Below are 12,689 nucleotides of genomic sequence, written 5' to 3'. Positions count from 1 at the left end.
AAAGAGAAGTATGAGATTAAGAAAGAACTAGATTTTTATGTATTTTTAAAGAATCATGTGTGAGTTGCAGAAATTTGCCGTACTTTACATCTTGAGTAATCAGGACACTGACGGACGATAAATCTCTCTACCCTAACCTCACCTAACCTAACTTCACCTAACCTAACTTCACCTAACCTCAACAAACCTAACGTCACCTCACCTAACCTCACCTGTAGAGATGGCCGGAACTATTTGCCGGAGGACAGTTCCTGGCAATCATCGGCTGTTTGCCAACCAGTGAACTGATGGTGCGTTTGATTCGCCCCCGCATACTTATACATGGAGTCAAAAATTGACCACTCACCCCAGAGTCAGCAGACACATGGCAGCCAATCAGGTGTTCCTCCCTCCTGGACCCCTCTCTCTCTATAAAATCAGCTGCGGAGTCCTTCCTAAATGCACTTGTGGCGTCTGTGCTTTCACCTCATACAGTACAGAGATCATCTATCTGGCCTGTGGCCTTACTGTGGCCCTTCCCATGGATAACATAAATGTATTTGTTATAGTCAGAGTCAGGATTGTTATGTCACCATGCCATAATGGTCACCAAGGAGAGGCAAGAGAACTGGGGTGAACATTGCTGGGGGCCACATGATGTGTCGTTACTCTGCTTCCTTTCTTGGTGCCCCAGAACGTCCTGGATCTTTCAGGATCCTTGCAGCACCCATAATTCCTAAGTTTAATTATGTTGTTATTTTGGGTAACATGTCAATCTGCATGGACACCAAACCACACACAGGCCAAACACCATCTGATGCCCTTCCCTTTGTGAATTAGATAGAAGGTCACCATCCCTGGATATCAGCCCCAGATAAAGACCTTCAGCTGTATAACAACTGTATAGAAAGTGTGAAACGTGCGTCAGAAAGAATTGTGTATTCCGATGTATATACAATTTACATCAATAACAATACACAGACGTTGAGTGTTATTCCAAAGCTCTGTTTAGCCAGTTTTACGTAGCTCCTTATCCGGATGCAGCACCTGATGTCACCTTCCAGTAACTGGAGGCAAAGTGTGGCTGCCCAGAACTCCAGGGAACATGGCGGAGAGAAGTCATGTTGATCAGAATGGATAATTTACCTTTCATGAATTTTCACATAATTTTAGCAGTCACAATCTTGATTGTAATTATGATTTGCATGCAGTCTTCATTTCCAGCTATTTTCACAAGTCATCTGGAATGACGTTCCCAGAATTCACTAAAGTGTTTCCAACATATTTTTTGCATAAATGAGTGTGTGCGTCCACATTTATGGGCAGGCATGCTGACATTTTTTTTCCCAAAAAAGTTAATACAGAGGGTGGCGCTACAAACAGGCAGAGCCGAGACTCGAACACTGGCAGAGCCCTCAACCACTACACTATCCAGCCACCATGGCTGGACTATTCCAGGATGTATAGTTATTATGCACACAATCCAATATATATATATGAAAGGATAACGTCAGTTTTTCTAGGTATATAAATTGTTTATTAAAAGTACAATTTCACATAAATATTAAGGTCTGATAAAAATGCCAGGCTTTATGTGAAATTGTACTTTTAATAAACAAATTTATATACCAGAAAAACTGACGTTATCCATATATATATATATATATATATATATATATACATATATATATATATATATATATATATATATATATATATATATATATATATATATATATATATATATATATATATATATATATATATATATATATATATATATATATTGGATTGTGTGCATAATAACTATACATCCCGGAATAGTCCAGCCAGTGGTGGTTGGATAGTGTAGTGGTTGAGGGCTCTGCCTTTGACACAGGCAACCAGTGTTCGAGTCTCAGCTCTGCCTGTTTGTAGCGCCACCCTCTGTATTAACTTTTTTTGCTCCAAGTATTGGTAGGGGGAAGGGGATACCCCAGACCTTGAGGAATAGGCAGCTCTAAATTAATATAGCAGCACCCTTCAATTAACTCGGTTGATTTTTTTTTTTCACCAAATGAATTGAAATCAATGGGCTTATTCACATAGATGATTTTTGCAAAATTACAAGTCAATGCAAAATGACACATTCTAATTGTGATTATATTTGAAATTAATTTCACAGTAGTTGACCCTCGCTGGGTTATTAGACAAGTTTCCCGGTGGTCTTTACTACATATATCTGTTGTGTTTGTATATGTTAAGTATGTCTGTGTACCAGTACATTTCTTATGAGCATGTGTTTCATATTAAGGATTGTTATGCTTGTAATTATATTTTTTTTACATAACGCAACTGTTGATTGTATGTATCTCTGTTTTGAGTTTCATAACAATTGCCTATGTTTGGTGTTTTCTCAGTTTTTGTTTCTAATGAAACTTTTCTTGAAACAAAAACAAAACAAACAAACAAAAAATAATAGTTTGAAATTTTGCATTATGATTTTGCGTCATAATTGGGACTTTCGTTGAAAAATGACTACTATGTGAGATCGTAGTTCATCCCTAGCGAGGACTATGATTGTGTGCTTGCATTCTGACCAGATTATTATATGCTGACAGATATCTCTCCTCCTCACCTGGCTGTAGCTGTCGGTCCTGACACACAGGCGCATATCACACCTGGCCACACCCTCTTGTGGTGACATCACACCTGGCCACACCCTCTTGTTGTTACATAACACCTGGCCACACCCACTTGCGGTGACATTACACCTGACCACACTCTCTTGTGGTGATATCACACCTGACCACACCCTCTTGTGGTGACATCACACCTGGCCAAACCCTCTTGTGGTGACATCACACCTGGCGACACCCTCTTGTGGTGACATCACACCTGGCCACACCCTCTTGTGGTGACATCACACCTGGCCACACCCCCTTGTGGTGACATCACATAGACACACTCACCTGGCTGCAGTTGTCGGTCTTGAGACACAGGCGCACATCACAGAAGATGTAGAGACTGCTCTGTCCATTAAACCTCAGTGTATTAATGCTGATTCTGGATTCAGTAGCATTGCCATTCCATAGTACTGTCACATCACCAGAAACTGCACACCTGTCAACAAGAAAACATGTCATTGTCATTACTCAGCAATAAACCTAGCAGTAGATATGCAATATACGTAAGTGCAGCAAGAGGAGGGAGACTGCTAGCAGAGGGTGTACATGGACATGCAGGAGCCCAAAGATGGAAGACTGGAGCATGGACCAATCAGCCGCCAGTCAGGGAAATGGCAGCCTCCATGTGACTCTCTGCTATGTTTATCTTGCTGCGTCTCAAAGCTCATACACATGTGCAACTATTCCATCCAATTCATCTAAACTTGGTCTGTTGGACGATAGTTGGGCATGTGTACGACATGATAACTGGTGGTTTGCCCAATCCAACTGGTGGATCAACCTGCCAAACTATTGTGCCAACATGCCCAACTATCATGCAGGTTCATCAGATATGACATTAATGTCAGAAGCAACTGATCTGCTGTATGCTTGTTCAGGGGCTATGACTAAAAGTATTAGAAGCAGAGGATCAGGAGGATAGCCAGGCAACTGGTACTGTTTAACCTCTCTGGCGGTAAGCCCGAACTGAGTTAGGGCTATGCTGCCGCAAAGGATTTCTCAGGCCCAGGTGGGCCGATTTGCATATTTTTTTTTTGGTACACGCAGCTAGCACTTTGCTAGCTGCATGTACAAACCGATCACCGCCGCTCCACGCTGATTCGCTGCTACCCGCCGCGCCGCCCCCCCCAGACCCCGTGCGCAGCCTGGCCAATCAGTGCCAGGCAGCGCTGTCAGTGCCAGGCAGCGCTGAGGGGTGGATCGGGATGCCCTCTGACATCATCCCTATCGTCGCCATGGCGACAGGGGAAGCTGCACTGCCCCCTGGCGGTTTTAATAGACCGCCAGGGAGGTTAAAAGGAAATAAATATGGCAGCCTCCATATCCCTCTCACATCTGGTGTGTCCTTTAAAGAGTGAGGTGCTTAAAGGAACAAGGCAGGAGTTCTATTAGCCAACCAAGTGAAAAACAACAAGAAGAAGCAGAACCAAGAAAAGAAGAACCAAGAAAAGAAAAACCTCCATACCACTGACCTCTCCACCACCACCATGGAGAAGGTATCCTCCAGCCTCTCAGCTATCTCATCCTGGTTGTCTGCCAGGTTCCTAAAGTTAAACCTGGATAAGACTGAACTCCTAATCTTCCCACCCCGTGCTGTTTCACCCCCCTCAGACCTATACGTCACTGTCAATGGCACAATCATTCAACCACACAAGACAACTGCATGGGGGTCACCCTGGACTCAGCCCTCCCCTTCACCCCCCGCATCCAAACCGTAGCTAGGGCCTGCAATTTCCATCTACACAACATCTCCAAGATCCGGCCTTGCAAACCGCAGCAACAGTCCAGGGTCATACACGGGTAAGCAGAAATATCACAGTACCGGAGGGCAAGGCAGAGAGTAGTCAAAGAACGTTTCCAAAATCAAACCAGGCAGCAAGGGTTGTCACGATATTCCAGGCAAGAGGTCAGTTCAGGCAGCAGACAAGGGAGGTCCAGTAATCAAAGCCGAGGTCAAAGTCCAGATAATATAATATAAACAGCAGGTAACAGCACAACCAGCAAGCTAGAAGCTATCACAGGCAAGATGCAAGTGTCACAGCAAGGTTTAAATACTGACAGCATCCAATCAGTGGCCGGCCACATGCACACAGCAGCCAATCACACGCAGGCATTCATCTTGTTTAAGTATCAGCTGAGAGAGAGATCAGCCGACGCGGGTGGCAATACATGCCAGCTGAGTAACCAATAGTAACCAGTAAACCTCCTGACTGTGTGTCAGCTATAGTATAGTGGCCAAGAGCACCACCTCTGACATGAGAGACCAGGGCTCAATCCCAGCCAGGGTCAGCATCACATACCACCACCTGTTACATAAACCCCTGCCTAAGTGTCAGCTGACTCTACCTCTGTCGCTGCCTCAGACTATACTGCGGCCGAGAGGAGCGATCCCTTACAAGTATAGCTTGGTGTCCAAATTTCCTGAAAAACTACTGCCCAATCTAAGTTTGGGATATGGGTTAGGTCTTGTTCCCAATTTCTACAGAACTAAGGTAGAGGATCTGTTTGGGAACTATCTAGCAAAAAATAGAACTTAGCTGTCATTGCCTTCCCCACCCCAGAATGGAGAAAACTCCTTTCATAAATATTTATGTCTTTACGGATATTGTCCTTATGTTTCGAAAGGAGGCTACTGACCTGATAACACCATAATCCATTATCTGTTCTAACTTTATCTATGCCCAACCAAGTCTAAAATGCTGACATCCGGAGGGAGCCCACTTTTCCAAAACCATCCTGGAGATAAACCAGGTTGAAAGTTTGGATTTTTGTGTAAGGCCCTGTTCAGACTGTCAGCGTTTGTAGAACGCGTATAAATTCAAAGAAACGCAAGTTGAAAAATGCATTGGTTTTTCTTGCGTTCGAATGCGTTTTCTAATGCGTTTTGCACACACACGTGACCCAGGGAAAAAAAAAAAAGAATTCTGGGAACCGCAGAGGGAAACGTATGCTAAAATGCAATAGTACGCCTTTTTGATACTCATCCATAGACTTTTATTGCATCCGTTTTTGTGCGTGACGCACAGAACTGTGTGCAGCAATGCGGATGAGTAACGTATGCGTCTCATACGCATACATGTGAACGAGGCCATTAGAAAATATTAGTAGCCATTTCTATGCATAAAATATTTCTGTATGCGTTCTGTAAAAACGGCTAGGAACGCACATAGTCTGAACAGGGCCTAAAGTAGTTAGTAATGATATGTCATTACTCCTCGACATAGATCTTATCACTTCCATGTGCGTTTTAATTGCTGGGGCTAATAGGGGATGTTTGGCAGAGGGGTAGAGTTTTTACCCCGTGTGGGGGTGCCATGAATCCAGAATGTCGTAATTAAACAGACTCCTTTCATATGTTGCCCAGAATCTCTTCTGGTTACAAACCTTAAGATCTAAAATTCTTTGTAATTGAAAACATTTGGTGCCCCCATTCCCCCAATAACTTATGCCTACTTATTATCTTATACAAAATTCTGCGGTTTGGTGTTCTCCATATGAAATTCTGAAATATTTTGCTCCAGATATTATACCAACTCCTCTGGGCGTCTATCAGCAGATTTTGTACTATAAATATTATTTTAGGAATAAAATTGACCATTTTTCATTTTATTCAATAATTTCTCACAATCTTTTTGTACCGATGTGATCATCGAATTCACTACATAAATTGTTACCGAGATGTTTAATATGGGAGTTGGTTTAATTAATACTGTATCTTTGTTGAAGGGTGCTCAATATTGAGTCAGGGCTTTTTATATTTAATACCGTAGTTTTCAAATTATTTATTTTAAAATAGGAGTATTTTGAAAATTCAGTTATTATTTTGTTTGCGGCTTCGAAAGACGCCAAGGGATTGGTCAACTTCAAGAGCAGGTCATCCGCACAAGGTAGTAGTTTGTTTTCATAATTACCTATTTGCCACCCAGATATCTCCTTATTGGACTGAATCATACGTACTAATACTACTATGCCTAAATTAAATAATGTTGGCGAGATTGGACAGCCCTGCCTCACGCCGTTCCCCAAAGGGAAGGAGTGTGTCAGAGAACCGTTCATTTTTACGCTAGCTATTTGGTTTAGATATCAATTTTTAATTAATTTAATAAAGATGGGACCAATATCGTAGGGTTCTAAAGTTGTGTACATAAATGGTTTCAAAATACGGTCAAATGCCTTTTCAGCGTCAATGGCCACTAAGATGGCATTTTGTTACGGTTGTTTGCGTTATATATGTTACAGCCAGAACCCAAAGTTTGGCCACTTTGCGTTCTGGCCGGCCACTTCGGGTTCTGGCCGGTCAATGTGCGAACTGGCCGTGGCGGTGTGGCCAATGTTAGAAATGAAATGATTCCAGTAAAGATTAATGTATGTTCTGGTCGTCTCGCTGTTTTCAAAAGTGCGTTCATTTAATGAAATAAAGCCGGCGGCAATGTAACAAATGAAGCCGCCGGCTTCAGCTCTCTCTCCTCCCCCCTGCCTCTCTCTCTCTCCTATAGAACACCGAGCAGCCGGCGGGGACATGCGTGTCCCCGAGAGTCGTTCGTCGCACCAGGGCAGCAGAGTGCAGAGGCTGCAGACATTACTTCTGCCAGCACCCGCAGGAACGAACGGCAGGATTCCCTGCTGCGACGAAGGACTCTGGGGGCACACGCATGTCCCCGCCGGCTGCCAGGAGAGAGAGAGAGAGGCGGGGGGGAGGAGAGAAAGCTGAAGCCGGAGGATTCATTTGTTACATTGCCGTCGGCTTTATTTCATTAAATAAACGCACTTTTGACACATTTGGCCGCAGCGAGATGGCCGGAACATACATTAATCTTTACTGGAATCATTTCATTTCTCACATTGGCCGCACCGCCGCGGCCAGTTCACACATTGGCCGGCAAGAACCCGAAGTGGCCAAACTTCGGGTTCTGGCCGTAACATATATAAAGTTTATTGCTGGAAATATGCTATCCGATAGTCGCGTACGTACAAAAAGGGCGCCCGGACAAAAAGGGCGCGGGGTGTAAACGCTAATTAATAATTAATCATTAATAGCGTTTATAAAAATAGTGTGCTATATTTGGTTTACAAATAATGTTTAACAAAATTATAAATCACTAAATAATGTTTATGAAATCGTCAATTGTGAAAACGTTAATCTTCCCTGTTTCAAAAGTAAGGGCTCTTTCACATTAGGGCAGATTTTCTTAGTTTCAACGCAAAGGGTAAAGTTTGCGTTACCCAAGGTGAAATGAAAGTCCATAGACTTTCATTGTAGCTTTCATATATAACACAGCCTTTTTGTGCGTTGCGTTACACTGCACCCAGGCGCAGTTTTTCGGCCGACGCTAGCTTTATGCGTTACAATGTGAGGCCCCGTTCACACTGCACGCGTTTCCAGCCGCGTTTTGGAAACGCGTGCAGGTGGCCGACACGCACGACATCAGACATTGCATAGAGTGCAATGTCTGATGTTCACACTGCATGCGTTCCGGACCTGTGCGGTCCGGGAACGCATGCTGCACGCATTTTTTGTAAAAACGCATGGCTGTCCCATTCACTTTTCAGTGATGGGATCAGCCACGCAACGCATACGAACGCGGATGGTGTGCGTTCGTACGCGTTGCGGTCCGCATGCGTTGCGGTCTGCGTTCTGCAGTCTGAACGGGGCCTAGTCAATGTAAAACGCACACTATGCGCGTTTTTAATCCGTTAACGCAGGCAATCAGTCCCAGAATGCAACAGAGGAACAATGTAGAAAATTGAAAACTAAAAGAAAAAAAATTACCTGCGTTTTTCTATGTGCTGTAACGCATTGAAAACGGATTAAAAACGCACACTCACTGCAGTGCAACGCATATCAAAACGCATTAAAATGCATACAACAAAACGTATGCTTTGAGCGTTCTCCAACGCACCCTGTGATGTGAAAGAGCCCTAATTACATTTATTTAAAAAACAATAATATATGTTTAATTGTTATAATTGTATATTATTGTGAATAACCTTCATTTATGATTTGTTCTTATAATAAAATCTGAAAATATTCTTTATAACGATGATATAAATATAACTACGTTCGTAATAAGTGTTGTAAAACATTAGTAAGTATTACTAAAATTTTACTAAAACTATACCTAAGCCTACTCTAACACAGAACCCTCCCTGTACCTATCCCTAACCCCTAGACCCCCCTGGTGGTGCCTAAACCTAAGACCCCCCTGGTGGTGCCTAACCCTAAGACCGCCCTGGTGGTGCCTAAACCTAAGACCCCCCCTGGTGGTGCCTAAACCTAAGACCCCCCTGGAGGTGCCTAAACCTAAGTCCCCCCTGGTGGTGCCTAAACCTAAGACCCCCCTGGTGGTGCCTAAACCTAAGACCCCCCTGGTGGTGCCTAAACCTAAGACCACCCTGGTGGTGCCTAAACCTAAGACCTCCCTGGTGGTGCCTAACCCTAACCATCCCCCTTACTGATCGCTTTATTATGTGGATAATAATATTTTACTAATTGTGGCTGCAAAAAATATATTGCAATTTACGTTACGTTCTGATCGCTTTATTTTGTGAATAATAATGTTTTACAAACAGTAAGGGATAAAACTTTAAATAATGTTTTAATTAGTTAAATAAGATAAATATGTTTAGTATTTTTATAAACGTTATTCGGCACGGGTGCATTTTATAAACTTAAATCACCACAAGCACAGTTATAAATCATTAAAAATCTCCGGGCGCGGTTTGTAAACTTTATTTAATTCCGGCGCCCTTTTTTCCTGCTCGGCGCCGATTAAACGTTATTTATTATGAGAGTGAATGGCGGCGCCCTTTTTGTCCACTAGCTGCCTGCGCCCTTTTTTCCCGCTTCCCCGATAGTCTGCCTGATTTCCTAAAACCCATCTGCCCCTTCCCCAGCAGCTGATCTAACACCTTTTCCAGTCTTATTGTTAGAATTTCTGAATATATTTTACCATCAATATTAATGACAGAAATGGGACCATAGTTGCCACACTGTAGGGGAGCCCTTCCTTCTTTATGTATTAGGGTGATTGTGGCCAGATTAGATTATCTGGAAAAGGTCTCGCTCTCATCCAGGTTATTCATTAAACAATAGTCAGGTGCTATCTCCTGTATGAATGCTTTATAGAACTCTGAGGTGAACCCATCGGGACCTGGACTCTTACCGATTTTACGTGAGTTTACTGCTTCTATAAACTCTATTTCTGTTACGGGGGCATCCAGCATATCTTTGTCCTCGACTGTAATTTTTGGTAAATTTACTTGTGTAAGACACCTGTTCATATTACCATCACTAGATCCTGATTCTGTGACCAACTAAAGTTACCATTCCTATCAATAGTTATCGAGAAAGCAGTCGCCAACCAGCTAGAAGCCAGGCTTACAGATAACAACATCTTTGATACTTTTCAGTCAGGATTCAGGAAAAGGCACAGCACTGAAACGGCATTAGTCTGAGTAATGAATGATCTACTTACTGCAAGGGACAAGGGTGATTGCTCAATATTGATTCTTCTTGACTTGTCAGCAGCATTTGATACTGTGGATCATGAAATACTAATCCAGTGACTGAAGAATTACTGTGGCCTAAGGGGTACTGTTCTTAGCTGGTTTCAGACCTTCCTATCTGGCAGGACACAGCAAGTATGTCTGGGCACACACTACTCTAATCCAGTGCCACTTCCCTATGGAGTTCCACAGGGTTCTGTACTATCACCATTACTCTTTGCAGCCTACATGCTCCCACTGGGCAAAATAATCCAGAACTATGGCCTAGGATACCATTGTTATGCAGATGACACACAACTGTATCTGTCCTTCAAGCCTGGCACCCATCAGTATCCATAGATGCGTGTCTAGTGGATTTACAAAATTGGATGAACACCAGCTGGCTGAGGCTGAACTCTGACAAAACAGAGGTGTTGGTGGTAGGTGGTCCACACATGATGGATAAAGTTCAAAACGCTCACCACCTCAAACTAGCAATTGGGGGAGATACTGTACAGTATAAAGACTCTGTGCAAAACCTTGGGGTGATCCTGGATGGAAATGTAAAACTCAGACAGCAGGTATCAGCTGTCATCAAGTCTTCATTCTTCCATCTAAGAAATATAGCGAAAATCAAACACTTTATCCCAGTTGAAGACCTACCTGCCCTGGTTCATGCATTTGTATCCTCCCGCCTAGACTACTGCAACGCCCTGTTCATCGGATCTACAGATAAGGTTCTGTGCCCCTTACAGCTAGTACAGAATGCTGCAGCCAGACTCCTAGCCAATGCCCCCCGCAGCTCACACATCACCCCCCCCCCCCCCCCCCCCAGTACTGCAAACTCTTCACTGGTTGCCAGTAAAATGGAGAATCAATTTTAAGATCTGCCTGCTGACATTCAAGGCTCTACACCACATGGGACCCAAATACATAGCGGATCTATTGGAACTTTATGCCCCTCCACGCAACCTCCGCTCTGCCAACAAGATGAAGCTGGTTATTCCCAGGATACACTTAAAGGGATACTGTAGGAGGTCGGGGGAAAATGAGCTGAACTTACCCGGGGCTTCTAATGGTCCCCCACAGACATCCTGTGTTGGCGCAGCCACTCACCGATGCTCCGGCCCCACCTCCAGTTCACTTCTGGAATTTCTGACTTTAAAGTCAGAAAACCACTGCGCCTGCAAGCCCGTGTCCTCGCTCCCGCTGATGTCACCAGGAGTGTACTGCGCAGACACAGATCATACTGGGCCTGCACTGTGTGCTCTTGATGACATCATCGGAATCGAGGACACGGCAACGCAGGCGCAGTGGTTTTCAGACTTTAAAGTCTGAAATTCCAGAAGTGAACCGGAGGCGGGGCCGGAGCATCGGTGAGTGGCTGCGCCAACACAGCATGTCTGCGGGGGACCGTTAGAAGCCCTGGGTAAGTTCAACTCATTTTCCCCTGACCCCCGTACAGTATCCCTTTAACATTTGGTGCTCGGGCCTTTTCCTACGCAGCCCCTACTCTATGGAACTCACTTCCACAATCAGTACGAGAGGCTCCTTCTCTGGACAGCTTTAAAAAAAAGGCTAAAAACTCACCTCTTTTCCCGAGCCTTTGAGACTGCATAATGCAGGGTCACAGCGCTTTGAGTCCCCAGGGAGAAAAGCACTATAAAAATATTATTGTTATTGATATTGTTGAAATCTCCGGCTTTATACTATATAGATCTGCATAATATTTCCCAATATCAGGGGTGCAGCTAAGGTTTTGGTGGCCCCAAACAGTCCATAACTTGAGGCCCCCATCCACGAAAGAAGCGGCGTGCCGCTTCTAAAAAATGGATAGCCACACCTCAAAACAAAGCGGCACTTTAAATTAGGGCTTTTTTTAATAACAGCACATTGGCCATTGTTTGGTGCATATATGTTTGCCAGCATGACAAATTTTCCATTCAGTTTCCCAACCAAGATTAATAACCTATCTTCATCGTCTTTATATATCTGACTCGGTTTGAGATACCGAGTCTGGTCTGTTAATTTGAGGCAGATCAAATATCTCAATCAAGGGCTCAATCGGTTCTCCATCTCTTAATGTGTGTAATTTTTTGCCCATTGAGACCGTGAGTGATAGGGGAAAAGAATAAACCTATCATAAGCTGGCCTAAAATAACCTTTATGGGCGGTCTTGCAGCTGAATATCAGATGAATAATAATATTAGGTGGTCATTATTTTATAAAGTTACGCAGCAGGTATTGCACTCACCCTCCGGACACAAGCGGGACGTTATAGGTGCGATTATCCGTGGAGGAGGCCACACACTGATCCACCCTCACGACTAAGACATTTGCAAAATTAGGTGCAAACGCCGCCAGATAGATGGTGTCAAAAGCGTAGATGACTGTCGTTGTCGGCACTGGAACGCTGAATGCTTCATCTAAATACAAAGAAATGGTGACAGGTAATCCCCAGGCTCCACTCAGTCCTGATGGGAAGACGGGCCTGTAAAATAACATCCAGACATAATGACTGAAGAGAGCATAATCTGTGGTCAGGAGTACAATATATAC

General features: G+C 43.7%; 1 protein-coding gene across 1 annotated transcript in view; it reads right to left on the bottom strand.

Moving 5' to 3' along the window:
• LOC137560811 (uncharacterized) overlaps window positions 1–12,635 on the bottom strand; it is a 146,460-nt gene extending 133,825 nt beyond the window's left edge. The window contains exons 1-2 of the mRNA XM_068271946.1: window positions 12,385–12,635; window positions 2,931–3,081 (exon numbers count right to left, since the gene is read on the bottom strand). Coding sequence (XP_068128047.1) covers window positions 2,931–3,081; window positions 12,385–12,635 — 402 coding nt within the window. The remainder of the gene's footprint in view (window positions 1–2,930; window positions 3,082–12,384) is intronic.
• Window positions 12,636–12,689: the final 54 nt, after the last annotated feature.

Source organism: Hyperolius riggenbachi, chromosome 3 (genome assembly GCF_040937935.1).
Source record: "Hyperolius riggenbachi isolate aHypRig1 chromosome 3, aHypRig1.pri, whole genome shotgun sequence".
In the NCBI taxonomy this organism is placed as follows: Eukaryota; Metazoa; Chordata; class Amphibia; order Anura; family Hyperoliidae; genus Hyperolius; species Hyperolius riggenbachi.
Note: the sequence above shows the minus strand (reverse complement) of the source record. Positions and strands in the feature narration are given on the sequence as shown.